At 62.2% G+C, this 25,385-nt stretch overlaps 7 protein-coding genes across 7 annotated transcripts; 3 read left to right on the top strand and 4 right to left on the bottom strand.

Annotated features, from left to right (window-relative positions):
* Window positions 1-252: 252 nt before the first annotated feature.
* BXZ73DRAFT_88060 (uncharacterized protein) lies at window positions 253-1,949 on the bottom strand (the record flags this gene model as incomplete). The annotated part of the gene is made up of 4 exons (XM_048024819.1): window positions 253-417; window positions 450-509; window positions 539-1,538; window positions 1,588-1,949. The coding sequence occupies 4 exons, from the start codon at window positions 1,947-1,949 to the stop codon at window positions 253-255; spliced, it is 1,587 nt and encodes a 528-aa protein (XP_047881770.1).
* A 2,167-nt stretch (window positions 1,950-4,116) lies between these two features.
* On the bottom strand, window positions 4,117-7,279 carry BXZ73DRAFT_88059 (uncharacterized protein; the record flags this gene model as incomplete). The annotated part of the gene is made up of 12 exons (XM_048024818.1): window positions 4,117-4,241; window positions 4,408-4,456; window positions 4,515-4,868; window positions 4,976-5,188; window positions 5,213-5,503; window positions 5,551-5,784; window positions 5,836-6,066; window positions 6,124-6,374; window positions 6,431-6,642; window positions 6,698-6,851; window positions 6,910-6,987; window positions 7,039-7,279. The coding sequence occupies 12 exons, from the start codon at window positions 7,277-7,279 to the stop codon at window positions 4,117-4,119; spliced, it is 2,433 nt and encodes an 810-aa protein (XP_047881769.1).
* Window positions 7,280-8,209: 930 nt separating this feature from the next.
* On the top strand, window positions 8,210-8,587 carry BXZ73DRAFT_12858 (uncharacterized protein; the record flags this gene model as incomplete). The annotated part of the gene is made up of 1 exon (XM_048017473.1): window positions 8,210-8,587. A coding segment is annotated over one exon (378 nt), but the record flags the coding sequence as incomplete, so codon positions are not given.
* A 3,647-nt stretch (window positions 8,588-12,234) lies between these two features.
* BXZ73DRAFT_88058 (uncharacterized protein) lies at window positions 12,235-15,780 on the top strand (the record flags this gene model as incomplete). Its single annotated transcript, XM_048024817.1, has 10 exons — window positions 12,235-12,292; window positions 12,354-12,444; window positions 12,514-12,715; window positions 13,884-13,973; window positions 14,089-14,271; window positions 14,337-14,385; window positions 14,464-14,571; window positions 14,632-14,748; window positions 14,810-15,180; window positions 15,598-15,780. The coding sequence occupies 10 exons, from the start codon at window positions 12,235-12,237 to the stop codon at window positions 15,778-15,780; spliced, it is 1,452 nt and encodes a 483-aa protein (XP_047881767.1).
* Window positions 15,781-16,222: 442 nt separating this feature from the next.
* Window positions 16,223-17,934, bottom strand: BXZ73DRAFT_74753 (uncharacterized protein; the record flags this gene model as incomplete). Its single annotated transcript, XM_048022088.1, has 9 exons — window positions 16,223-16,357; window positions 16,467-16,582; window positions 16,688-16,797; window positions 16,914-17,005; window positions 17,266-17,316; window positions 17,396-17,501; window positions 17,731-17,811; window positions 17,835-17,860; window positions 17,899-17,934. The coding sequence occupies 9 exons, from the start codon at window positions 17,932-17,934 to the stop codon at window positions 16,223-16,225; spliced, it is 753 nt and encodes a 250-aa protein (XP_047881766.1).
* An 887-nt stretch (window positions 17,935-18,821) lies between these two features.
* On the top strand, window positions 18,822-20,115 carry BXZ73DRAFT_41204 (NADH:flavin oxidoreductase/NADH oxidase; the record flags this gene model as incomplete). Its single annotated transcript, XM_048018732.1, has 4 exons — window positions 18,822-19,082; window positions 19,135-19,312; window positions 19,383-19,915; window positions 19,981-20,115. The coding sequence occupies 4 exons, from the start codon at window positions 18,822-18,824 to the stop codon at window positions 20,113-20,115; spliced, it is 1,107 nt and encodes a 368-aa protein (XP_047881765.1).
* A 479-nt stretch (window positions 20,116-20,594) lies between these two features.
* BXZ73DRAFT_97916 (beta-1,3-glucanase) lies at window positions 20,595-23,953 on the bottom strand (the record flags this gene model as incomplete). The annotated part of the gene is made up of 18 exons (XM_048027535.1): window positions 20,595-20,618; window positions 20,672-20,817; window positions 20,879-20,946; window positions 20,985-21,007; window positions 21,093-21,169; window positions 21,230-21,463; window positions 21,519-21,698; window positions 21,755-22,436; window positions 22,468-22,496; window positions 22,562-22,651; window positions 22,710-22,726; window positions 22,798-22,819; window positions 22,916-23,101; window positions 23,153-23,268; window positions 23,321-23,353; window positions 23,407-23,460; window positions 23,514-23,563; window positions 23,750-23,953. The coding sequence occupies 18 exons, from the start codon at window positions 23,951-23,953 to the stop codon at window positions 20,595-20,597; spliced, it is 2,235 nt and encodes a 744-aa protein (XP_047881764.1).
* Window positions 23,954-25,385: the final 1,432 nt, after the last annotated feature.

Here is a 25,385-nt window from a genome sequence, read left to right as displayed (position 1 = left end):
CATGTTGACTACTCAGACATGCACAGATCAACGGGGGCAATGCCTTCATACTAATCCCAATGACGAATGCCCATGAACTCGTTCAGGACAATCATCAAGACACTCGGGCACCAGAGTCGCTCCGCACGCAGCGACGGTTCGGGCGACAGAACAAGTATAATTCTTCACCGCACTCTCGGCGGCAATTAGCCACACGACAGACAATATACTACTCCTCACAAACGCACCCTCGCGCCAGCGTGGGCCATATAGTCAATGCGCATCGCGCTCCGCCCGCGCCACCTCCAGCTCGCGCTCGAGCCACCCGAGCATCTCCCCGCCGACGGCCTCGCCCCGGAGCACGCGCAGGACGCGCTCGCCGACCGCGATCCCGCACTCCTCCGCCCGCCCGAACCCGCTCAGGCAGCTCTTCCGGTACTCGCCCGCGCCCATGCCCAGCACGCCGGGACGCTGCGCTCGCCGGGGACGAAGACGCGGAGGAGGAGCGGGAGCGCCAGCACGATCGGGACCTCGGCCGTGAGCGCGTCAGATCGGCGACGAGCTCGGGGAGTGGCGCCGCCTTCGGGCTGCTGGACAAAGCACCCACGCTGGGGAGCGCCGGCGCTGGGGCGGTGTGCACCTGGATGGCCTCGAGCAGGGCAAGGAGCGCGGCGAGCCCGTCGAAGGCTTCGTCCACCGCTTCGCGCGCCAGGCGCGTCTGCTCCTTGGTCGATGGCTTGGGGAGCTGGTTGAGCAGGTCGAGCAGCGAACGGGCGTCGCTGGCGACGGTGGGACCGCGGGAGGCGGTCGACGGCGGCGAGGGAGGGCGCGACGGCGGGAGCTTGAGCGTGAAGCGCGTCGGCGGGGGCGTCGTTGGGGGGCTCGTGAGCGCCTTGCGCGAGTCCTTGGGCTTGAGCGTGTTCGACGTCATTGAGGGGGAGGCGGGCGGTGATGGCGGAAGCGAAGGCCGGTGTGTCAGTGCCACCATGCCGCGCCACACGAGCGAGATGAGCAAGGTGGCGAGGGTGTTCTCCGCATACACCGTCGTCACAATGCGGGACAACGCGCGAGCGTAGATGGGGATGAGAGCCTGGAGAGTCATGATGGAGGAGTGGGGTACGGGAGACCGGATGACTCCGGGTGACTTGGTAGAGGTGGCGTTGGCGTTTGGGACGGTCTCCAAGGCGTCGATCAGAGGAACGAGCTCGACCTTCATGCCGTTGACGAGGGGATCCACGACACGTTGGACGATGGAAACCAAGTTATCACGGACCGGCTTCAGGTTCTCCTGCCTGTTGTCCAACTCCGTGCCGAGCCCAATCTCGTCAAATTGTTCCAACAACTCTCCAGCGAAGGTAGCGAGGGCAACCGCGTGGAGTTGGGTGGGCGTCAGCTGCGGCTCCGCGGGCGTAGGTGCAGCGGGGCTCTGGAACGCGGGGGCGGAGAGAAGAGGGATGATTGTGTTCGAGAGGTTGGTCTGCAGGACGGAGAGGGGGCGGTGGAGGGTGCGGATGACCGCGCGGTACAAATGATGGTTCTCCTGCGCGGCCTTGACCTCGCTGTTTGGGTGTGAGCAGGGCGCAGGGACGGCGCAAGAAGAAGACTCACGACACGATCAGAGCCCCGAGCGCGCGGCCGCGACCGGATGGGATGGCACGCCTGCCGGCGAGCAAAATTTCTCCAGGGACGGGAGGGCCGGTAGGTTGAGCGAGAGCCTTGGAAACCGCTTCGCTGAGCTTCAGGCTGAGGACCTCCATGAATGAGCCATCCTGGACGACTGTTGTGGGAGGAGTCGGGCCGGGAAGGACGACGGGGGACGGAGAGGCACGGCGGAAGGTGGAGAGGGAGAGCTTGGAGAGGGGGCGGGCCGCACGCTCAGCGCCAGGGGTGTCCGTGCGGGGAGCAGGAACGGGGGAAGTGGGACGGCTGGAGGGCCGGAAGAGAGACGTGGTCGTCTTGAGGCCGTACATTGCTGATGGGAGGGGTGCGATGTCGGATTCGGTTCGCGATGCCCGGGTCGTAGTGGATGGGGTGATATGTATGGTAGGGGGATTGAAGCCGTGAAGCTGCGTCTATTTGTCTATTGGGTATGGGGGCTAGGGGGTGTGCAGCGTGAGTACGACGGAGCAGGCGACCTGAAACCGAGTTGACGGGGGACGGAATCAGCCCATAGAGGAGGGGGAAGGCGTTGTGGAGGTGCGCGGGTTACGCTCGCGGGTCCTAAGGGGGGCGGTCTGTGTCGAGCAGAGGGAGTCCAAGGAGCACGAAGTGAATGTTGGTCGTCTGATGTGGAGTGCTGGACGGGGGGCGGGTGAGGGCGGAGGGCGAGGGGCGGGGGAGAAATACGCACCAGCCGAGCGAGAATCTCATAGATTGAGCGAGGAGGGGCGGGAGTAATGCCGGGGGCGGGCAGCAGATGGGCAGAACGAGCGCACCTTGACGGCGAGCAAAATTGAGCGCTGCCTTTATGGCGCCGCCCTCCCCTCCGGCGCTCCGCCCGTGCCGCAGGACCCTCCGGCGAATCGAATCGCGCTCTTCACGCGCCTCACGTCCCCCCTCCGGCTTTTTCGCGTCGTCGCCCGCCCCCGGGTCGTCGTCCAGATCAGGCAGATCGCCGCGCACCGGCGTCGGTCTCCATCCCACGCTCGCAGCTGCCCACTTTGACGTCACTCCGCCGGGCCTCACGGGAGCTTCAGCGGATCAGATTCCGCGAGCCCTACCCCCGCTGCTGCCGCACCAGGAACCTGCGGAAGATGCAGCTCACCGGGCGCAAGAACCTCATCATATGGCTCTGGCCCCTTCTCCCATACATATCCCCTGGTTCCGCAGAGCCTAAGTCACCAGCCAGGCCCCGGCCGCGAAGATCCCGCCCGGAACCACTCACACAAGGCACATGCACAAAGACACCGCAGTGGACGACTGCACTGTGCTCGCCACCGTGCGTTGCATTATCCAGACACTTATCGCGCGACGCCCATCAGCTCCGTCCACCCTCCTCCAGATATCCGCCGCAGCCCGGCGCGTGTGCCGAGTGGCGAGCGAAGCGGCCGTCGCCACTCGCCTGCCTGGGCATGGGTTGCCCTTACTTTACGCCTCTTTACGCCCCTCGGTTCCCATCCATCATCGAGCGACATCACCTTTTAGCCCCCGACGGACGTCTAGATGTCCAACGCCGACGCCAGACAGAACACTAGCCGGAGGGAGCCTTCGCCGGGGCGCCAGAACTCCGTTCCCCTTGGTCCCTTTCATAAGCCTACGCAGACCCGATCGTGTCATTCCCTGAACATTTGGAATGCCACAGGCCTACAAGTCATGTATGTATCATATCACAGACGTATCACCGCCGGGAGATGAACGCTTTGTTGTGCCGCGTGCGCAAATGATACATATATACTTCGCCGCTAGCCATACAGCGTCCAGTCGTGTGTACCAGCAGCCCGATCGGACCCCACTCTTTCCACCCTAACCCACAACTTCTAGACTCTCGACGTTCAACCTAACGTTAACTTGTACCGGCCCACGACTCCCAACCTGAGCTTGCATCTGGCACAAGGCAACAGCGCCACGTGGATTCCACCCGTCACACCTCAAGGCCTCACGACGAACCAACAACCAACTGTCAGTGCCACCCTGCAGCTGCCGCCTCGCGCGCGAGCCAATCTTTGTTCGCGCCACGCTTCTGTGGCCACCAACAAACCTCCGACACGCGAGCGACGCGCGAGAACAACACAGAAGCCGCGCGGGCTGATATGATGCATACGTGCGTGCGCGCAGCCGGGCCACACGCCGCGCGCTCGGCGCTCGGGCAAGACAAGACATGCACGTCCGGTCTGAGACAGAAGCGCACCGCGCAGCGTGGGTGGCACGACACGCCCCCGCGCGCGTCCGCCCTCGAACTCTTCGTCTTCTCAGTCTAGACCTCGCGGCCGTCGGCCCTTCGGCGCGCATCCGCTTCGACCGCCTTCGCGCCGGCTTTCGGATGAGAAGCCGGTGCGCGCACACACGCACCCGCCGTCGCCGAGTCACGACTGTCATTGGCCAGAAGCCGCTAGAGTACAGACGGTACAGCGCAGTGATGGGACGGGAGTACGCGTTTCTGGGGTGGGTTCTGCGGGAGCGTACACGCGACCGGGTGCTTCAAGAACTAGTTGACGTTGAGCTGGTAGCCTGCAAGAACTGCTCTTCGTTCCACCCGTACGTGTCCTTCAGTTTCTTTGCGTACCGTTTGAGCGCCACAGGGTGGATCGTGGGATCAGGGTGAGCTGTAGAGGTCGTGAGCGTGCCAGAAGAGGACGGGCAAAGAGGGCAGCGTACGTTTGTGGAAGACGATGGTCTACAGGGACGCAATTGAATCGTGAGTACGTCATATCGGGAGAGGAGCAGGAGTTCTCACTGGATCCCCCGGGGTGGGCGGCTTGAAGCCCACACGCGAGCCCGCCAAACCAGGCTCGTACGTGAAACCCATATCTTCCATGAGCTGATAAACACGAGTCACATCGGCCCCATCCAGATATTCAAACACATCGGATCCGTACTTTGACGAACCGTTCCCATCGCATATCCGACAGTCCCTGCGTCTTGTCGTACCCGGTGCGCAAGAGCTGGTGCATCAAGCCCGTGGTCCGCCTGCTGAGGTTCTCGAAGCCCCAGTTGCTGGGCTTTGCCTTCTCCTTCTCCTCGTCTTCGCTCTCGCTGTCGTCGTCCTGCCGGTCCTTGCTCTTCCGCGAGAACACCGAGAAGAAACCCTTGCGTTTCTTCTCCGGGATCGCATCCAGGTCTGCCTGCCCCCGGGTCTTGACCTTCTGCTTGCCCCCCGCGAGTCCCTCCTCCTTGATGTACGTCCGCGCCGACTTCGCGGTCTGCTCCGACGCGAGCGGGAGCGTGCCGTGCTACTGTTGAATGACTGCCGGGCGGGCAGGTGCAGCGGCAGCGGGCGACGACGGGGCCGGTTGGGCTTGGGCTTCTCCGCCGCTTTCTTCTTGGGCGTCGTCGGTACGACAACGGGCTCAGGCGCGCGCGCGGGAGGAGGCGACGGGTCGGCCGGCTCGATGACTTCGCTTTCGGCGGCCGCGGTCGAGGCCTTTTTCTTCTTCGGCTTCTTCTTCTTCTTCTTCTTGCCCGCCGCGCTCGGCACGTCCTCGTCCTCGACTTCTTCCAGAGTGGTTTGGAGCGGGCGCTGCGGGCCTGCAGCTTCTCGGCAAGCGTAGGTCTCGGAGAACTATGAACGACTCACCTCCAGACGGCTTCCCGGCGGGCTTCGTCTTGGCGGGCTTCGATGCGTGTTCGGGAACGGCGTGCGCGGCTGGGTCCGGTTCGCGGTGTTTATAGACGTGTTCGCAGAAAACACACGCCCGCGCAGCGCCCCGAGCAGCTTCAAGAACGGATTGTCCTTCCGGTCCTGCGCAAGCGAATCGAATTCTGGAGCGGGGCCGTGCGGATTGTAGAAGTCTGACGAGGCCACGGTGGTGTCCATCGCCTCCCGGAGCAGATCGCGCAGTTCGTCCTCTTCGTCCGTATCATAAGACTCGTCGGAGCCGGCTCGGACGAATCATCACCGTCGTCGTCATCGACCTCGTCGTCGTCGTCATCACCGTCGTCCGAATCAGATGGAGTCTGCAGCGGTGGCATCGACCCGTCGCTCTCGTCGCCGTTCGTGATCGCCAGCCCAGAGAGGTTGTCGGACAGCGCGAGCGCGCGCGACTCGTTCTTGGGCCTGCCAAATCCGTGCCAGGATGCTTTGACCTTGCGTATGTCTGCGATGCCCCAAAGGTCATCCGGGGACTTCCTGGTGGTATTGACGTAGTTCTACGTGCTTCATGTGAGCGCATATAGTGGCCTCATTCTCGTCCGACGCACCTCCCGAATCTTCTTCCACATCATTTCCACTGTCGGCTTGTGCAACGTGTTGTCCATCGGATAGATGATGTCCGCGAAATTCGCCCACTGGTTGGCCGCCGCTTGGGAGTAGATCTGCGCGTCGACCCATTGCTCATACGCTTCGGGGGGCTCGCGGCGTTCCTTCCTCCACTCGTCCCCTTCCGACCCCCACAGCACGTTCTCCAACATCGACTGAAGCTCCACCATAGCCTGGGTATATGCGCAAAATATGAGCACCTGCACCCATCTCACACACTGAACTCTTACCGAGAGGTCACCAACGGCATCCCAGACAGCCTGAGAGAACTGCTTCGTTTCCTTTGGAGACTCCTCCACGGTTTCCGAGAGGAGCTGGTACAAGACCGGACGCGGGATCGGGGAATTGGGGAGGCACAACTCGACCACGATCGAGTCCAAGAACGACTTGTGTACCGTTTTCAACTGACCCCAATCGAACATATACTCGGGCTCTTTCGTCTCGGGATCAACTATCTTCTTGAAGTATGGGCCGTAGTGTCCTGTCGCGTCGCGGGGCATAAAGAGATGGTGCTGAAGCGGTTGGGCGTGTACTCACTCGACGAGGACGCCAAGATGGCGAAATTGGCCTGCCCTGCCTCCACGAGAGTGTATACGGTGTCGTAGAGCACCAGGAACTGGGAGCGCAGCGCAGGCTCCGCTTTGAGCTGCGCCTTGATTACGGCATCGTCGAGGCCACCGTCGATGAGATCTCGTATGAGGTCCCCGACGAGGCGCCAGCCGGCGGCCATCATGTACGTGTTGTGGATGCTGGAGGTGCGGGCGGTTGAGCGCATCAGTCGGGAACTGAGTTGGAGACACCCACTAGCCCGAAATCGTGGACACGGCGTGATCGCGCGCGCGGTTGGGGCCCTTGAGGTCTGCGACGCGGAGTGGGTTCATGTGCGAGGCGACGATGGACTTGAAGCGGTCGTGGAGGAAGTCGACATCTTGCAAGGCGTTGATCTCGTCCAGGTAGGCTAGAGGGGCGCGCGACGCGTTGAAGAAGAGCTTATCGCGCGAATGAGGAGGTCTTACAGCCAAGCTGTCCATCTGCGATGCGCAGACAGACTTCGAGCTTGAACGGGGCGGCGATGGCCTTGCGCATGAGATCCTCTATGGGAAGGGATTGTTTCGGGGGGCTCGATGATGGCGGTCAACACGCACCTGCGAGGAGATCCAGCTTTTCTCTCCCGCTCATCCGGCTCGCAATCATCATCTCGCCCGTGCCCATCGCACCATGTTTGCCGTTGCGGAGGACGAGGGCGCGCGCGGTGAGTGGCTTGTTGCCATTGGCGTCCCGTTGGCGGCCCTGGCGGCTCTTGAATACTTCTCGGGGCCCGATGGGGACGAGCTCGCGCGATTTGGAGAGGGGTGGTTTCGGCTTATTCGGTGGCTTTGGCGGCATAGTGGCGTGTGTGGGGGAGAAGGAGAGGATGAGGGCAAAACGCGTCGCGCGTCTATCTACCCGACCGGACGGCCATATATGGAAAGGCGCATCGGTCTGATGGGTCTCATTTTGAAGTCACTTTCAACTGCAAAGCTTTGAAGATGCCGTACTCCGTACCACAAGCGCCATTTTCACGTCTGTAGGCGCATTGGTTCGCGGTAAATATGGATTGAGTATAAGGAAACGGCAGACAATCTCCGCAGACAGAACCTTGGAGAGTCGATGCGCTCGTGAGGATGTCCGACCCTAGGTCATGTTTCTCAATCAAAGGTTCACGTCGCGTGCCATAGACACTAGATATCAATGTTTACGTCCAGCGCCCGTGTATTGCAGGTATTCACGCCTCTGCTCACGGCCCTTTGACTTGCCCGTGTGTCGTTTCGCTTGTGTTTCACTGCACCAGTCTTCGTCTTGGCAATGTTCGATTGATGTTCGAAACGACCCTACACGGGATCAAGCGCTCAACCAAAACTGGCAAGCACCGGCTAGGCACGGGCAATGAACGCTGTGAAGCTTCGCAAGGTTTCGCTACGAGAACTTGGAAGCCATCCATAGATGATTGGATGACGACGGTTGCCGGACTCTCAGGACCGAGGCGGCAGTGCGGGCGGCACGAGCATGTTGCCATCACTGCACGCTTGCTGGGTCTGACGCGGAGCTGCATCATATGCGCGTCCTCCTTGGTCTTCGCCCGAGTGCTTACCTTCCCCCTCCTTCGTCTCCTTCGTTCTTCCAGGGGCCGGGCCCCTTCCCCCCCTCTTTTCTAACCGCTGGTCCAATTCGGTTGGCTATTCAGGTCGGCCTTGATGGCTGCTTTCAACGTGACAAGTGAGCGCATCGTCCTCCGCGGAGCGCCACAACTTCGAAGCCCCATGCTGACGCCCGACCACAGTCGACGACACCTCGCCCTTCATCTCCTACGCGCCTCCCAACGCCTGGAACCACCACTCAGGCGCAGACGCACAGGGATACGTAAACTCGACATGCAGCAGAACCAACGTCCAGGGTGCCGTCGCCGAGTTTTCGTTCTCTGGCACCGGCTTCTGGATATACGGCGCGAAGAAGGTCGACTACGGCAACTACATCCTCCTCCTCGACAATGAGGTCATCACGTACGACAACGCCACCCTCTCGTCCGACGAGTTCAACCAGTTCCTCGGCGGCCAAAACGGACTCGAGGACACCCAGCACCTCGTGACCATGATGGCGGACGGGACGATGGACATTGACACGGTCATGCTTGAGCTTACTGGGCAAGATAAGCAACAGTTCCAGGTCCTGGGCATGTACGTCCCGTTGTTTCTCTTTCTGTGGCTATTGTCCCAACCCGCTGCAGCAACACCATCTCTCCCGAATCTACCTCTGCCATTGGGGCGGGTGCTACGTCAACGCTCTCATCGGCGTCCACCTCCGCCATTGCTCAGTCCACATTATCTGCTGCTGCTACCTCCAGTACTCGCTTGTCCACCAACCCGTACGTCGGTGTCCTCTCATTTCTGCGATGATGCGCAATTTACATCTACTCTAGCAATGCAAAGGTTGACAACGGCGACAACGGCAACGGGAACGACTCCGGCTCAAGCGCAAGCCAACCCGCCCGCACCAACCGCCCGCACAACCCAACGGTCAGAGCTCCGGAACCCTTTCCGGCACTCCCTCCGCGACCACCACCAGCTCCGCAGACCCGGGCTCAATCACCAGCGGCAATTCCGGTGGCCAGTAAGCCTCTCTCGCCTCGTCTTCTTCCCTCTTCTCACCCCGCAAGGTCGTCAAAGTCCAGCGGGCTGTCCAAAGCCGCGCTCGGCGGCATGCCGGCGGCCTCGTCCTCCTCATCTTCATCGTCCTCGGCCTCATCTTCTTCCTGCTCCGCCGTCGCCGGCGGCGCGCCACAACATGGCCGCCTCCCCTCGCCCGTCTTCCCGATGCAGAGCCGGACCGGAGCGGGCGTCGTACTTCTTCTCCGGCTTGGCACGCGCTCGAACTCGACGCGCTCCGCGCGGCGCAACACGAAACCCGCGTCGGCGTCCGCGCGCGAGATGCGCGAGAAGTACCTCGCAACGGGCCCTCCGCCGGAGCTGGGGCCGCGTCCGCGTTCCCGAGTTTGCCGCCGATCGCCGCGGGCGGGTTCCGGAACGTGTCGGGCCTGCCGGAGGAGGACGAGATGCAGCTGTCGATCGCGCGCGGGACGGCGCCTAGCCCGTTCCCCGGTGGGTACGCGTTCTCGGAGCAGGGCAGTGTGCGGGCCCCGTCGCAGTATGAGGCGTTCAGCGAGCGGGGCGTGCTGACGCCGCCTGCGGTCGTGCCGCGCGAGAGCGTACACAGCCTGCAGGGGTCGGTGTACAGCAACAACGCGGGCTACGGGGTGCGTGTTTCTCGCTCTCTGGACTGCGATGTGCATGAGCTGATTGGTGTGCAGACCCCGAGCCGTTCGCCTCGGCCTCCGGACTTGCGCCTGAGGTGAGGCCTAGCGCAACGAGAAGGCTCAGAGAGGTGAGCAGAATGGAGAAAACCACGGACGCAATGCACGGTACATCATAATTCTGTCAGTTTGGTATCCCTCACTCTGTCGTTCGTCAAGTGTACAAATACTCCGTCCTTGCTTTTGCTCGCCAACACTTGCTTCCACTGCCCGCCCCAACCAAGATCTCGTTCAAGGAGGTACGTGCTGGCGTCCCCTTACGCCCGTTGTGTCGCCGGCGTGCTTTGTGTTCCACCCGTAGTGCGGGACACAGGTACGTCGTGCTTTTCGAAGTTCGGCCCCCGGCTCTCGCAACGCGCTGAAAAGCCCCGCGCCTGGCAACCCCACTCACGCTCGATCGCACGCGTCCGCTTCCCAGGTTCGTCTGCCCCAACATCGCGGGTTCTGGATCGTGGTAGCGGAACGTCGCCGTCGTCCCGGCAACGGCGATGCCCTGCAAGGCGAGGCGCGCGTACCTCCCCTGGACGTCAACGTTCTTTCGAACGTCCTCGGGCGTTTCCAGAGCCACGCGACTGCACGCCAAGGAACAAGTACTGAGTAGATATCCGGTACACTGAGCACACGGTACACTGAGGTATGACGACGTTTGCTCAGGTGCGTTCTGCGTCGAGCTCTCGTCTGCGATCGAGCGCATTATCTCCGGAGGTCGCCTCTGCGCATATGTACTTAAGTACTTCGGACCAGACCGGCAGGTTCGTGCGACTGGTTGCGCTCATGGCACGTCCCACTCAAGTCCGCTCGAGAGTGCCCATCCGCTCTGCCACCACGACGCCTCGCGGTCGCTTTCTATCAGCTTCGCTCCACCAGTCGCGACAGCTGGAAGATTCGCGCCGTCGGAACCCAGATCTCCACACGAAAACGTACAAGAGCTTGCGTTCCAATCGATTGCCGTTCACGATGGTGTTCCATGATCTCCAGCCGTCGGCTTGCGCAGTGCAGGGAACTCACCACGGTCCTCAGTGGGTCAACGCGGGATGACTCGTCGAGTCTCGAGCAAGTGCAGTTCTAGACGGTGGAGAGGACGTCCTCGACCGACGGCCAGTGGTGGGAGACAAGGCCGAGATGAGCGGCGTAATAAGTACTTGGTGGCACGACGGAGGAGTAGGCTGATGCAGATGAATGCCGAACGCATCTGTCGATGAGCGGCCTCGGCGGGTGATGCCTGCTCGCCGCCTTTCGGCCAAGCCGGTCACGCCCTCTAACGACACTACAGCTGTTGTATGTAACAAGCTCGAAGTACTTGTGTGGCCACGCCGGAATTTGTAGCGGATGTTCTCGAACGCGTTCTAGTTTCTCGCGCGGATCTGCTGGCCGGAGAGAAAAGATCTACGGCCACGGCCCGGGATCATGATGCGGGCGTCTGGTATCAGCTTCAAGGTACGCCGCTCATCTCATCTACATTCCATGTCGTTCGTAGTTTGGGCGCACAGGTCCCCATTAAGTTCCAGGTCGTGAGAGTGCACACGGCGTAGGATCGCGCTGGGGGAGCGGACAGTCGTCGCGCCAACGCACATCCGACGGAAAGCGTCCATCGCAGCCGTTCGCGCTCTGGCATTCGGAATACGTCGCGACCTCGCTCCATCGTCTCCATCCTCGCCTGGCTCGCAGTCCTCGTCCTATATCAAGCTTCGAATGAAGAGCCTCGCATTCACCATGCGCGCACGCAGCCCGAAGAGAAGCCCTCGTCTCGTTGTGGGTCCCCGCCCCCCGGAGCAATGCGTTTCAATGCGGGCGCGCTGGCTGGCGGTGCTATTGTTGGACGTCCGAACGTTGACAGTTGCGCGCCGCCGCCTCTCTCGCGCACGCGCGCTCGCAGACCCATCCTGCGGGAACCGGCATCAGCGTACGTGGGCCGCGTCCGCCTCGCTGGGTTCTCCACAGGGGAGGCGCGTCCGTCGCCCTGAGGCTGGTTCTGCCTCGCCGGGCGGGCCACAGCCTTCTGACGGCGTTGCGGCACGATGTCACGCCGGGCGCGTGCGTGACAGGCGGTGCGGGCTTGTCGGCGAGCGAGACGACGGGGCCCGGGCGAGGGCGGCGGGGGCGAGAGTGGCGGGGCGGCAGGCGGGCGGGGTACCGGACGGCCGGGGAAGCCATGGAGACGGGTGACGGCGGGTGGCGTGAGCCGTGACCGGTCACGGCGTATATCATAGCAGGGGCGCCGAGCGCGGCTTGTGGGCCAACACTGTGTGCATTCCTTTCCCGCTTTCTTCCCGCCTTCTCCCCTTCTCTCACTCCGTCTCTTTCTCCTTGGTCGAGCTGCGCTCGCTGGACCCGGCCTCCGCCTGTTTCTGCCCCCGTCCTTGCATCTCGTTCTCCTCCCTTCCCAGAACAGAGCAGCGCTCGCCTCGCCCGTTTCCCTGACCAGACCAACTCCGGTCCAAGTTTCTGCTCCTCCAGCAACCTTCCTTCCGACACACTCCTTCCCCTCGACGAAATGGGAAACCTCGTTTGGCACGAATACGCTCGCTTCGTCTCCATCGCCGCCAACTGCTGTGAGTCCTTTCTGCTCTCCCTTCCGCAAGCGCCCGCTAATCCACCCGACGCCCAAACCAGATGCGATGTGGGCCGCGTTTTGGGGCATCTACTACCGCAAGTTCTTCTGGGACTTCCTTCACGGTATCGTTCGTGCCCCGGGTGGTATTCAGTGAGTCTCTTGCTCTTGTGCTTTCCTCCGGCCTCGGCGGACTCGAGAACTGAGCACGGCCCGCCCTAGGCCCGCCGCGAGCGACAGCATCTTTATCTCGATCATCGTCAAGGCTCCCGTCGTCCAGCTCCTCTCCTTCGTGCTGGCGTTCGTCATCCTTTCTCTTGAACGACCGCTGCCATTCTTGAAGGACTCTTCCATCCATCGGAGCTTCCCCATTCGGATCGTTTTGTTGTTGTTGCAGACCTTCCTCGGGATGTTGTTTTATCAGGTGCGTCCCACTTTCACTTTTGATCGAACGCGTCCGCTGAGCTCGCGCGGTGCTAGGGAATCAACGGGGCGTTATACTCCTTCATCGGCGCGCTCTGCTACACTCGCGCGCAGTTGAGTGGAGAGGTCATGCCTGAAGCAAAGGGCAACAAGGGGCGTGGTGGAAAGGCCTGAGCTTCACACAGCTCCTGGTTTGTGGTACGGGAGAAATGCAGACTATCCGGGCAGGCGGACTGGGTCCAGCCTAGCCCCCGCGTTCCTCCCTCCCTCCGCGGTCCTTCAGCCCGATCTCCTGTTTGTCATTCTTTATTCCCCCCTTCTTTTGCACCATCCATGCCCAGTCGTTACACCCCTCCTCCCCCCGTCCGCCGGCCGCGTGCATGCGCGCGAGCCCACGCCCCCAGAAGAGTGTGATACGAGTACCGCGCCCAGTCACAGTGCTCTCGAACGGACACTTCCGCGAGCCCTCTGCCCCTCTACGCCGCAGTCGCTATCGTCGTTTTTTCTGTTGTATTTTGGAATCCAACGCGCCGCAAGTACTTCCGCCCGTACCATCTCTTGGGCCCCGCACGCCGCTTTGCTGCCTGAAATACACGACCGCGGCCCTCTGCGGTCGGCTTCACGCCCTTTGATCGTTGGAGACCTGCGGTGGAGTGTGCTATGCCATGTCTGGAATTTCCCGGCCGCCCGTTGTCTGTGGCCTGCGGTCTGTGGCTTCCTGTTGGCAACGATTTTCCATTGAGGATGTCGCATCCCCGCGGATGGACGGACGAGTTCAGTATAACTTTGTGACGTTGAACGCTCAGCTATTTTGTTCTGTCCACTCCCATCCCGTCCATTGGGCACGCCGCCGCCCGCACACAATCCGCCCAACTCGACTCGCTCCGGGTCTGGGCTCTGCGTCGACGGCGGCACGAGCGAGGCGAGGCGATTGTCCGGCTGGGCCGTGGGCATCGGCCGTCCGGTCTCCCAGGCCGGAGTGGCCGTCGGGGAGGCTTCGCATACGCCCGCTGTGGCTTTCGCTCTTCCTCTCTCCACACCGCTCCCCTCCCTCGCGCACTCGGATCCCCCGCTCCCCCGCGGCGCATACAGACACTCACCGCGCGAACGCGAACACCGACGACGGACGCGGACGATCGATGGGCGTGCACGACGAGATCATCGCCAAGCTCCCCGCGAGCTTCGAGGCCGCGCGGGCGGCGGGCGACCTCCACTTCTTCCCCTCCACCGTGCACACCCACGCCGAGGACGGGATCGACGTGAGTCCTCCGCGCCGTCTGGATCCCCTCCCTCTTCGCCGCCCCGCCCCGTCGTCCCTGCGTTCACCCGCCCGCCCTCACGCTCTATACGCCCCGCTGACGTCCGTGCGTGCAGTTCGAGATCCGGCTGTGCCCCGCGCTGCAGAAAAAGCCGGCCGCACCCGCACCCGAGTTCGACGCGGTCGAGGACGCGAGCCCGGCCAAGGCGCCGCAAGACCCGTTCGCGCCCCCGTACACCCCGGGCCTCTTCCTGGGCGAGGTCAAGGACGAGTTCGAGGGCCGCGAGTACGTCGTCTTGGTCAGTCTTCTCCCTCCTTTGGTCTCCGAGGCTTCGAGACCACGGGCTGACGCGGGCGCGGGCAGTTCAACAAGTACTCCGTCGTACCCCACCACTTCCTCATCGTGACCAAAGGTGCGCCGTGTGTATGCGCGCGTAGGTGTATGTGCGCGTGAGGACGGTGCGGGGCTGACCGAGCGCGCGCGGGGCCAGAGTTCCAGTCGCAGACCGCGCCGCTGTTCCCCGCGGACCTCGTCCAAGTCTACCTCTTCCTCGTCGCCGCCAAGAAGGCGGGCCGCACCTTCTTCGCGTTCTACAACTGTGCGTCTCCTTCTCCCCCCATTCGCGCGGCGCTGACCAGATGCTGGGACCGTGGCACAGGCGGCGACCTGAGCGGCGCGAGCCAGCCCCACAAGCACGTCCAGATCCTCCCCCTCGACGACCCCGACGGCCCGCCCGTCGAGAAGCTCGCGCGCGAAGCCAAAACCGACCGCGAAGGTCCGTACCTGTCCTCCACGCTCCGCCCTCTATCTCCGCTCACCCCCGCCCGCGCGCACAGACCAGCCCTTCAGCCTCCCGCTCCCATACGCGAACCACGTCCGCCGCCTGCCCGCCTCCCTCCCGCGCGCCGCGCCGGAAGCGCTCGAGCCCGCGCTCGCCGCGGCGTCCATGGCCGTGCTCGACCTCGCGATCCAGACCGTGCGCCACGCGCCCGCGCACCCGCGCGGCCCGCCGTCGTACAACGTGCTGCTCACGCTCGAGCACGTGCACTGCGTGCCGCGCGCGCGCGAGTGCGCCGCGCTCGCGCTCGCGCCTGGTGGCGACGCGCTCCCCGTGAACGCGCTCGGGTTCGCGGGGATGCTGCTCGTCAAGGGCGAGCGCGAGATGGACGCGGTGGTCGCGCGGGGGGTGCGGAGCGTGCTGGCCGAGGTGGGCTCGCGGTGGGGCTCGAGGCGCGCGTGGACGAGCACGTCGTCGCGGACGAGGCTGCGTACTAGTGGACGGCCGGGGTGGAGATGGCAGATATCACACATGGACTTTCGTTGGAGAGTGTACGGTACATGACACGGAACGCAACTACTACGGTCTCCGGTTCTGGAGGAGTCACGCAGCGTGGCCCCGTTCGCACGTTCAAACGTTCAACCTCTGTGCGGTCAGCGGTCGGTGTCGGTGAGAGGAGAAATTCGGCGCATGCTGGTTTCCCTCCGCCGACGCCGATGTCGGTGTCGACGGAGGTACTCGTCCCGAGGACCACGAAGAGGTCTGCGCCAGGACGGGCCGAGGCCCGCCCTCCCTCGGGACTTACCTATGTCGTGTCTTGCGGTGTCTTGCGCGCGGAGGGGCCAGAGCCCGAACATGCCGAGCCGAGCCGGGGTCGACGAGGCGAGCTTGGTGCAGAACCGAGGGGCGAAGAGCCGAGAACTTGCATGCCCCGCGGGCGTCCAGAACGTCGAAGCACGAGGAATCGGGGCGAGCGAACCGGAGGCGGAGACCCGAGACGTCGAGGACTTGACGAACACATCACACTGAGCGGCTGGGAACCCAGGGTTCGAGAAGAAAAACGATGCCGAGGCGAGCACGAAGCGGGCGACAGGGCGACGGAGAGGGTGCTTGGAGGGCGGTGTGCGTTCGATGGTGGCTTGACACTGGGCGAGAGAGACGCGAAGGGCCGAGAAGAGGACGAAGATAGTCGGATGGTGACAGAGCGTTACCAGAAGCACAGAGTCGTTCTTGAAACGACCGAGTGAGACGCAGATTAATCCCGCAGGCCGAGAAAGCGAGAGACGATTCTTGAAGCGGAGACCAGAGCGTCAACGCCCGGAAGTATCTTGAACAACAGCAGTCGCCCCAGAGCGCCACCAGAAGAGTCCAAACAGAGTGATCCCGTAAGACAGTACCGTCGGAGATGGCCCATGTCTTGAGGGAAGAGGTCGCGAGCGAGGAAGGATGTCGCCTTGCCGGTGGCGAGTGGTCAGCCGCCTGCGAGAGTCTTCACGTGATAGATGTGGCGGCGAACAGCACAAGAGGTCCAAGCCGCCAAAGAGAAGACGTCAAGGGCGAGAACAAGCCGCATAGACACAGACGAAGACGAAAGACCGGTGGCGGTCTTGAACCAAGAGAGCACGTGAGTTACGATGTTGATGTTTGACCACCCGTGTTGCGTGCCGCCGTAGTGGCGAGCCAGAAGAAAGCACAGAGAGAAGCGCAGCACACACCAGTGATACCCCAGAGATGCAGAACACCAGTGCTGCGTCTTGATTATCGTCTAGGACCTCGAAGTCGAACGTTGAGCCTTGACCACCCGCAGAGCTTCCTGGGCTGCTAGTGCCGCCTAGACGAGAGACCAGCCAGACAGACGCAGGCAAGAACGAGTCCCAAATACCAATAGCAGTAGCGCAGAGCAAGTCACGGAAGCAGAGAAGCCAGCGAGACGCACAGACCGAGTCCAACCACCCCAACCACCCAGTATCGAAGACGATCTTGAGAGCTTGAGACTTGAAGGTCTTGCGCTTGTGATTGCGCTTGAGGGTAATAGAAACAAATGAACTGCGAAAACAGTGGTTCTTGAAGCACGGGGGCATGGGAGTAGGGAGCAGAGCGGGGGAAGGTGGTGGAGGAGGAGGAAGGATGAGGTGGGAGCGGAGCGCCCGCGTGGGCGTTACTTATGCACCCCGGGCCGCGATTGTGCCACCCGCATTTCGCTTTGTTCGCGGTCGCGGGTCAGCCACAACCACTTCGGGTAGCACGTTCGGGCCTGTGCATGCGCAGTAGTGAACGTAGTCCGTGATGCGGTCGCCGCCACTTTGTCCCAAGGCCGCAGCCACGAAGTTAAGTGAGCTCTGAGTTGCTGGGCGTTTGCCTGAGAGTGGTCAATAATTAATTTGAGCAGGGTGCTTGACTCGGAACTCCATCCAAAAGGGGCTCGGGAGTCGGGAGTCGGGAGTCGGGAGTCGGTTGGAGGTAGGCGGGGTGGCGCAACCGCCCGCAGGCATGGGCGCCAAGTTGTCCGCTCACCGGGAACTGCAGTGACCCCGACTTCGAATACGAAGATCGCGTCGAGAAACACTGGGAGAAATACAGATATAAGAAACCAGATCTGTTGCATAAGTCGGCTGCAGGGACCGGAATCGCCTGAACGACGCACCTGGTTCAGAACCAGAATCGCGTCGGTGCTATCCCAGTGCGTCACAGAGAACCGAGTGGCTTGAAAAGCGATCGGGTGAGGGCCTACTGTTGAACGGTATGCAACGCTAGAACAAACCATAACTTTTCATTTGAAGGCTGAGCGCTGAGCACCCACGGTCACCGTATGCACAGCATATGAATCGGAGCGGAAGCGTTCATTCATAACCCAACACCAGATAGGGAGAATCGGAAACATACTCCGTGAGTCCACACATCCACTTCAGGAAACGCGCAGCCATAAGAACACGTCAAGGGTTGGAAATTTCAGGTGCGTTTGACGTGTGGCGTACTCACTTGCGCACTAGTGCCCTCCTCAGCGTTGGTGGGGAAAATAGCGCGTTCGAGATCTTGACTGGCAAGACGTCCGGAAATGCACTGCATTCACCGTAAGCACGCACATAATGCTGTACAGGCAGCACATAAACTACTCGGCCGACAAGACATCGGTGTCGGCAGACTCACCTTTGAGATATAGGCTGCCAGTCGGATGCGCCGCATGGAGGTCTGAGGCTGTCAGAAGCACAGTTGCATCTGATCTCAATGGACAGTGCGCAGCGCAGCGCCGGGGCGGATAGTGCGTCCGACCGCACGGAATGATCTCTTGACGGGCGTTGTGTCATCGCTCTGAGCGAGCTGAAGGCAGCGACTGCTTCATAACAAATACACCACGCTGCCCGGGTTCTCACCGCAAAATGGTGGTTCTGAGTCGGCAGATCAGTCTTGTGTGACGCGGGTCGTGTCGCCTCGCAGAGGAAAGCAAATTGGAACACACCATGTGTACGCAGAACACGTTCGGGGGATACGTCCATTGGCTCCAAAGACACAACTTCCTGCACGTGGCTGCGAGCGTCGAAGTAAATGATCCCGAGGGGTTGCTCAAATTTCCTATGTGGGAGAGCCGGGATTCGTTCGTGGTGGAACAGACGAGTGCAGAGGAATCTTCTGTCAGGTTCGACTCCAGAAGCAAATCGAACCGCAAGTAATGCTGATGTGATGGGGGGAAATCGATCCGATGCAGTTGTGTCAGCTGAGCTGGTTGGGATGACAAGGGCCGAGATAGACGCGCGATGAGGGCCAATGGGGAGTGTGTCCGATGCCTTGGCGTGAGCAGAAACCGCTCCGGGAGGGAATCGTGCGCGTCTTGGATCGCTTCGTCTGACACAGCGAGGGCCCACCCAGCTTGTCCTCCCTCCGCCTGTTCACTCGGGTTACGAAGCGGGTTTACAAGCGTTGCCGGACACAGCGCCAGACAGCCATTTCCTCCTCTGGCAACGCGCCATGTCACCCAGATCGAGCGTTGACAGCACTGTATATAAGCCTCCTCTCGATCCCATCCTCTTTATCTCCTCCGTCCTCTCCAACCACCCACCCGCTCTTCCACCAACATGTCCATCCCCGCCCTCTTCCAGCCCCTCAAGGTTGGCACCATGAACCTCGCTCACCGTGTCGTCATGGCCCCCATGACGCGCTACCGCGCCGACGACGCCCACGTCCCCACCGACATGATCACCGAGTTCTACAAGCAGCGCGCCTCTGTCCCCGGCACCCTCCTCATCACCGAGGGCACCTTCATCTCCGGTCAGGCATCTGGCCAGCCCAACGCGCCCGGCGTCTGGACCGATGCCCAGATCGCCGCCTGGAAGAAGGTCGGTATTCGTGTCCCTCGTCTCCTCGCCCTGCTCACCCGCCCCTCCCCAGGTCACCGACGCCGTGCACGTGCAGGGCTCGTTCATCTACCTCCAGCTCTGGGCGCTCGGCCGCGCCGCCCGCCCGCCTCTCTTCAACAAGGAGTTCCCCGACTACCCCTACGTCTCCGCCTCCGACATCGGCCTCAAGGAGTTCCCCGACTGGAAGCCCCGCCCGCTGACCATCCCTGGTGCGTCGCGCCTTCCGCTCTCCTTCCGCCCCCCCCTTAGCTTGCCACTCACGCGTCCTCCCGCTTACAGAAATCAAGGAGTACGTCGACTGGTACGGCCAGGCCGCCAAAGACGCGGTCGAGCGCGCCGGCTTCGACGGCGTCGAGCTCCACGGCGCGAACGGCTACCTCCCCGACCAGTTCCTCCAGGACGTCTCGAACACGCGCACGGACGCGTACGGCGGCTCGGTCGCGAACCGCGCGCGCTTCGTGCTCGAGGCGATGGACGCCGTCGTCGCCGCCGTCGGCCAGGAGCGCGCCGCGCTCCGCCTCTCGCCCTGGTCGCTCTACCAGGACATGCGCATGGCGGACCCCGTCCCGCAGTTCGCGTACGTCGTCGAGCGCCTCAAGGAGCGGTTCCCCGCGCTCGCGTACCTCCACCTCGCGGACCTCGGCGCCGCGGGCATGCAGGGCCCCGAGGACCCGGCGCAGGCGAACTTCGTGTACGACCTCTGGGCACCGCGCCCGCTCATCACCACCGGCGGGTACGACCGCGCGAAGGGGATCGAGACCGCGGAGAAGACGGGGCAGATCGTCGGCTACGCGCGCGCCTTCCTCGCGAACGTGAGTGCTGCTTGATCTTGTTTCGGCCTGGGCACGGAGAGGCTGACGTCGTTTCTCGCTTTCAGCCCGACCTGCCGTTCCGCCTGAAGGAAGACGTGCCCCTCAACCCGCCGGACTACGGCAGCTTTTACACCGCGAAGAGCGCGGAAGGCTACACCACGTACCCGTTCTCGGAGCAGTTCTTGAAGACGAAGGCGTGACGGTAGACGACACGGGCCGGCGGCACTAATGTACTTCCTGTATCATACCGCGCAATCATAGACGTCTATCGCGATCCACCACATCCCTCCAGCAGACCCCGCTCCTCGTCGTTCTCTCCGTCCGCGAAAGAGAACACGCCAGCTACAACAGCGCGAGCCTACTCTCGCGGGGGCTCGCCGTCCTCGGGTAGTAGCGGGCCCGCAGAGCCTGGAGCAAGGCCTACCACACGAAGTGAGCACGGCGAGCGTCACAGGTTAGCTTGTGAGACCCGTTGATCCCAGGCCTACGGCCTATGACGACGAAATAGGGCGCATTCGACCGACACTCGCTTCTCTCTCTCTCTCAGAGTAACGGAGACGACGTGAATTCGTGTCGAGGGTATAATCGTTAATTACAGTACAAAGGGCCCCAGCCCCGTTAGCGCTACAAAGGTACACACGTACAATCATACACCCAGCTTTTAGTCTCCTGGGCGGCTTCAGTGCGTCCACATCGCGAGGCTCTGCGCGAACCCGTTCCGGTTCGCCGCGTTCGGCACGATCCCTGCCCGTTCACGGAGACCATGTACTCGACGGAGACGGTGGAGAGCATGTAGATCGCGACGGAGGACGACGAGTCGATGTTCACGTTCTGCTGCTGGCAGTTGAACGTGGCTAGGCAGTTCTGGTTGTAGTTCTGGAAGAAGCTGTACAGGCCCGCGCCTGTCCGTGCGAGCGGGTTTTAGCGTGGGAGGAGGGGGAACGGGGGAAGGCGAGCACGCACCGAACACGAGGATGTTGGAGGAGGAGGACACGACGAGCCCCCACGACGCGTTCGGCCCACTGCCGGGTCTTTGTACGCCGAGTTCAGCTGGAAGGGCGCGGGCGACACTGGGTTCGGCTGGTAGTACGGCTGCATGGAATCGGGGCGTCAGCACGCCTGAGAGCGGGAAGCGCGCCGCCCACGGGTGCGGCGAGAGAAAGTGACGGGGACGCACCGTCTCGGTCTGGATGAGCCCCATGTAGTGGTTCGCGGCGCCGACGAGGTAATACTGGTACATGACGTTGTGTTCGCCTGCATGCCCGTGAACGTCAACACCGAATCGAATGCAAGAGAAGCGAAGGAGAGACGCACTAGCGGTGCCGACCAGCCAGACCGGGCCCTGAGATTCGGACATTATCCCGCGGCCGGTGTAGATGTTGATCTGCGGGCCGGAGTCGAGGTCGTGGTCCGCGGTCCACACCCAGAGACCCTCGAGGTACGCGCTCGCCGACGATGTGATGTGAAGCCCCATGAACGCAGAGAAGCAGCTGTTCGAGTTCACACTGCTCGTCGGGCACTGGCTTGCCTGCAGATTCGTGCCGGTCCCTGTTTTGAGGGTGTGAGGGAAAAGTGAGAGCGGGGAGATCGAGGGACGACGTACTGCCACCGAGGATGATGTGCGTATCCCAGGTACCGGCGGCACCCTGCTGGCCGGATGGGTCGTGGACGTTCCACTCTACGACCACAGCACCGGCGGCAGGACCGCGGGTCGAAAAGATCATGTCCGTGATCTCGAGAACGCCAGTGGAACCTGCCGTGCCCGCGCGAATGACAGGCTTCGCTGTGAACGGTGCTTGTGAGTTTCCTATCATCTCACAACACACGCAGGATGCTCACGGTTGTTGTAGTCCGTGAACGCGCTGCCGGTGCCCAAGATCGTCGCCCACGCCTCACCGACAACCTGCGTGCCCGCGGGGATGGTGATGGTACCCGTGACGACGTACACGCCCTGGTCGAAGTAGATGATCTTGCAGCCCGAGAACTTGTCGAACACCGCCTGGATCGCCGCGGTGTCGTCCGTGTTCCCGTCGCCCTTCGCGCCCTGGCTCTTCACGCTCACAAATTGGCTCGGCGCGTAGCCCTCGTACTGCGGGTGGCCCTTCCCGAAGATGCGCCCCGCGGAGTCGAGGAGCGAGCCCGCCTTCGAGATGGACGAAACCGAGGCCTGGACGAACGAGCCGGACGCGCTGGTCCCCTTGTACACGTTTCCCTGGACCCAGGAGTCGATGGTTTTTGTGCCCCCGGCGACGAGCGTAGCGCCGTTGTTGACGCCGACGGCGATGGGGACGTTGTTGAGGCGGATGTTGTTGAGCACGAGCACGCCGTGCTGGCTGCCGTTGCTCGGCTGGAGGGAGCGCACGAAGATGGGGGTGTTGGTGACGACGGCGTCGATAATCGACTCGCCGCCGACGCCTTGCTGGTCCTGGGTGGTGCCGCCGGTGTTGTAGTCAAAGCCGACCTGGCAGTTGTTGATGGTCACGCCCTGGAAGGTCCATCCCCAGTTCCAGTTCATGTATACCTGTACGAGACTGTTAGCGGACGAGGTCCACGTCGGCGTCCGAAGAGCGAAGGCTTACACCTATCACCAACATCAGCCCAGAGTCAGCATAATGGACCACTAAAGGGAATGTGGGGGAGACTCACCAGTGGCAGCGTTGTTGATAGTGATGTTGCGGACTGTGAATTGCTGGTTGCCGACCCACATGCCGAACTTGCCTCCGTTGAACACGAGATCTGCAGCGAAGCATTAGCCTCTCCGCTCGGCCGATCACACTCCGTGACCCGGACTTACCGCCCATGAAGCCGCCGCTGAAGAGATCCGGTCAGCGCACGTGTCCACATTCGGGGCCGGGGTAGAACAAAGCTGTGCAGGTGCTCACCTCCCATTCTCCATCCAGATACCTGTCAGGGGAAGACGTAACGGGATGGGAATCAGCCAGAGCCGATGCCACGCCGGAAGTTATAACCGGCGCTACCGCCGAAAAGAAGACCACGAACCTTGGTGAGCATTGCCACTTGCAGTCGACATCTGGAAGATGATGTTGTGAAGAGATGTCGCTTGCGAAACTTGCCAGTGGAGACCGGTACCGGAGCTCGAGGCGGGGATACGAGTGGTGTCGAGCTTGAAGTTGCGGATGGTGTGGTAGAAGTTGTTTTGGTTCACGTACCAGCCAGGATCGGAGTCTGTAGAGGCACAGTGGGCACGAGTGGCACTTCTCGATGAAGAGCACCTACCGATGATGGCAATACCAGCGAAGTTAGCGGTTGCAGCGATGGTGGGCAAGTTCTTGGCGTCTCCGATAAGTTGGGTGTAGTAATAAGAGACAACGGGAGACGAGACGAGGTATGTGCTGAAGGGCTCTGTCAGATCGCGAGAGTCTTTGGAAGAACGATGGAATTCACCCTGGGGGGAAGTAGACGGTGGCCGGAGTCACGCTAAAATCGAATAAGTCAAGGCGAAATGACGTGGTAGAAACGTCTCGACTCACGAGGACTGGTCGCAGCTCCCACCACCGCAACGACCGCCGGACGAGATGGCGGCGCTACAAAGTCTGTAAGCATCACGCAACCGCGGGGGGGAGGAAGGAGAACGTACTTGATTGCATTGGTGTCGTCGGTGACGCCGTCGCCCTTGGCTCCAAAGTCCTGGAATATGTGCGAAAACGGCAGTCAGCGACCGTCGCACGGGAGCCTCGTGGGTGCGTGCGCTCCCCGCGGTGATAGTATTGAACTCGCGCGTATAGAGACCGGCGGAGGCGCGGAACGGAGATGAGACAGTCGCCGAGCGCGAGACAGGTGGGGGGGGCGAGGATAGAGAAAATGAAGACGGACCTTGACATTGCGGAAGACCTGGTAGCTGCTTCCGCCCGGGGCGTAGGGCGCGGAGCCTTGGTGGGCGATCTGGGACATCCAGAAGGGATCACCGGGGGCGGCGGTCCCGCTCGTAACGGGGGCGGAGCATGAGGAGCCGAGGGCGTCGACGAGGACGGCGAGCCCAAGGACGAGGAAGGGGGCGAGGGAAGCGGAGAAGCGCATGGCGGAGGCGCGTCCGGAGGGGGAGAATGGGGGAGGTAGGGACCGGCTGGACCGTTGCGCTGCTGGGGGGGCGAAGAGCGGGGAGGCGAGGTACAGCGTGCAGGCTCAGGAAGAGCTGGAGGGGCTTTATACCCGCACGATGAAGGACGCGCGCAAGCTGCCCCGGATTGGCGAGCGGGGAGGGCGGAAGCTGGTGGTCGCGCGGAGCTCGAGATCTGGCTGGGACGAGTTTCGGCCTCGGGCTCGCGTGGACGGAAGAGGTGGCCCCGGCGCCGAATCCGGGACAATCGACTCGCCGTCGCTCGCCGGAGTTTGGCGCGACGAGAGACAGCTGCGACGGCCCCCGAACGAAGAACGTCGCCATCGCGAGCCTGATCTGCGCACAGCGGAAAACGAAGCGCCCGGTTGGGCCCCGGCCGGAGGCGCCGAACAACCGCCTGACAACCGCTTGGCCTCAAACCCGTCCGAGGCCTCGCGCCGAGTACGCGTCCAAACCCCAGGCTCGGGCGCATGGCGCACCCACATGCGCAGCCTCACGTGGGGCGAGGAGCGCATGGACCGCCTGATGCCCGCCCTCTTGCGCCCAAGCTTCCACCGCGCAAGAAGGACGCGAACACGGACAGCGGGCCGCCATAAGGGAACATTCCCCATCCACATCGTCGTAACATGCCGAGAGCGCGGCGGACAAGGGCATCGCGCACCAACTTTGCCTCCTCCTCGGACACATGATGCGCCCCCTCCGTATTCTTCTCCACATGCAGCGATCATGGGAGTCTCGGGAGAGCGCCCAATGTCTTCGCAAACGGAGGGGCGGAGCGACCACGAGAGGAGACGAGGACAGCACGACGTTTCGAGTCTGCACTCCTCAATCTGTCTGCGGGGGATCAGCGGTGGTCTGTTATAACGTCCAATAACAGAGATCACCCCTTCCAAGACTCGTATCAACACCCAGTTGGATCCAAATCTCGCTTGCGCCCTGTGACTTTCTGGGACTATCGACATCAAAGGGAATCCGGGGCGGGCAGTAGCATGTGAAACTTGCCTGGGAAATCAGGCGATCTACGTTGTCCCAGGTCATGTTCGTCGACGGTATGTCTATTTCCGTGTGCTCTACGGGGCACGAGACCGCGTCATTGGTCGTCCTCGAGCCGCTCGAATGTCGGACCTATGAGCTTCGACGAGCGTCAAGGGCATTCGAGATGCGGTCTGCAGCGCCCATGTCATGAGTGAGGCAAACTGGAACACGGACCTGAACCTTCGCCACGACGTGGACTAAGCCCTCTTCGCTCACTATGGCAGCTTGTATGTCACGAGCACGCCTAACGGCACGAAGGATGCCAGGCTGAGTATGTCAGCTGGGCTGCTTGCATTTGATTCTGGCCGTATCGGTCCGGGTGCCTGGCATAATGACGAGCGGATGCTGAACCGCCCT

The sequence above is a fragment of the Epithele typhae genome, assembly GCF_022376455.1.
Source record: "Epithele typhae strain CBS 203.58 chromosome Unknown BXZ73scaffold_5, whole genome shotgun sequence".
NCBI lineage: Eukaryota > Fungi > Basidiomycota > Agaricomycetes > Polyporales > Epitheliaceae > Epithele > Epithele typhae.
Note: the sequence above shows the minus strand (reverse complement) of the source record. Positions and strands in the feature narration are given on the sequence as shown.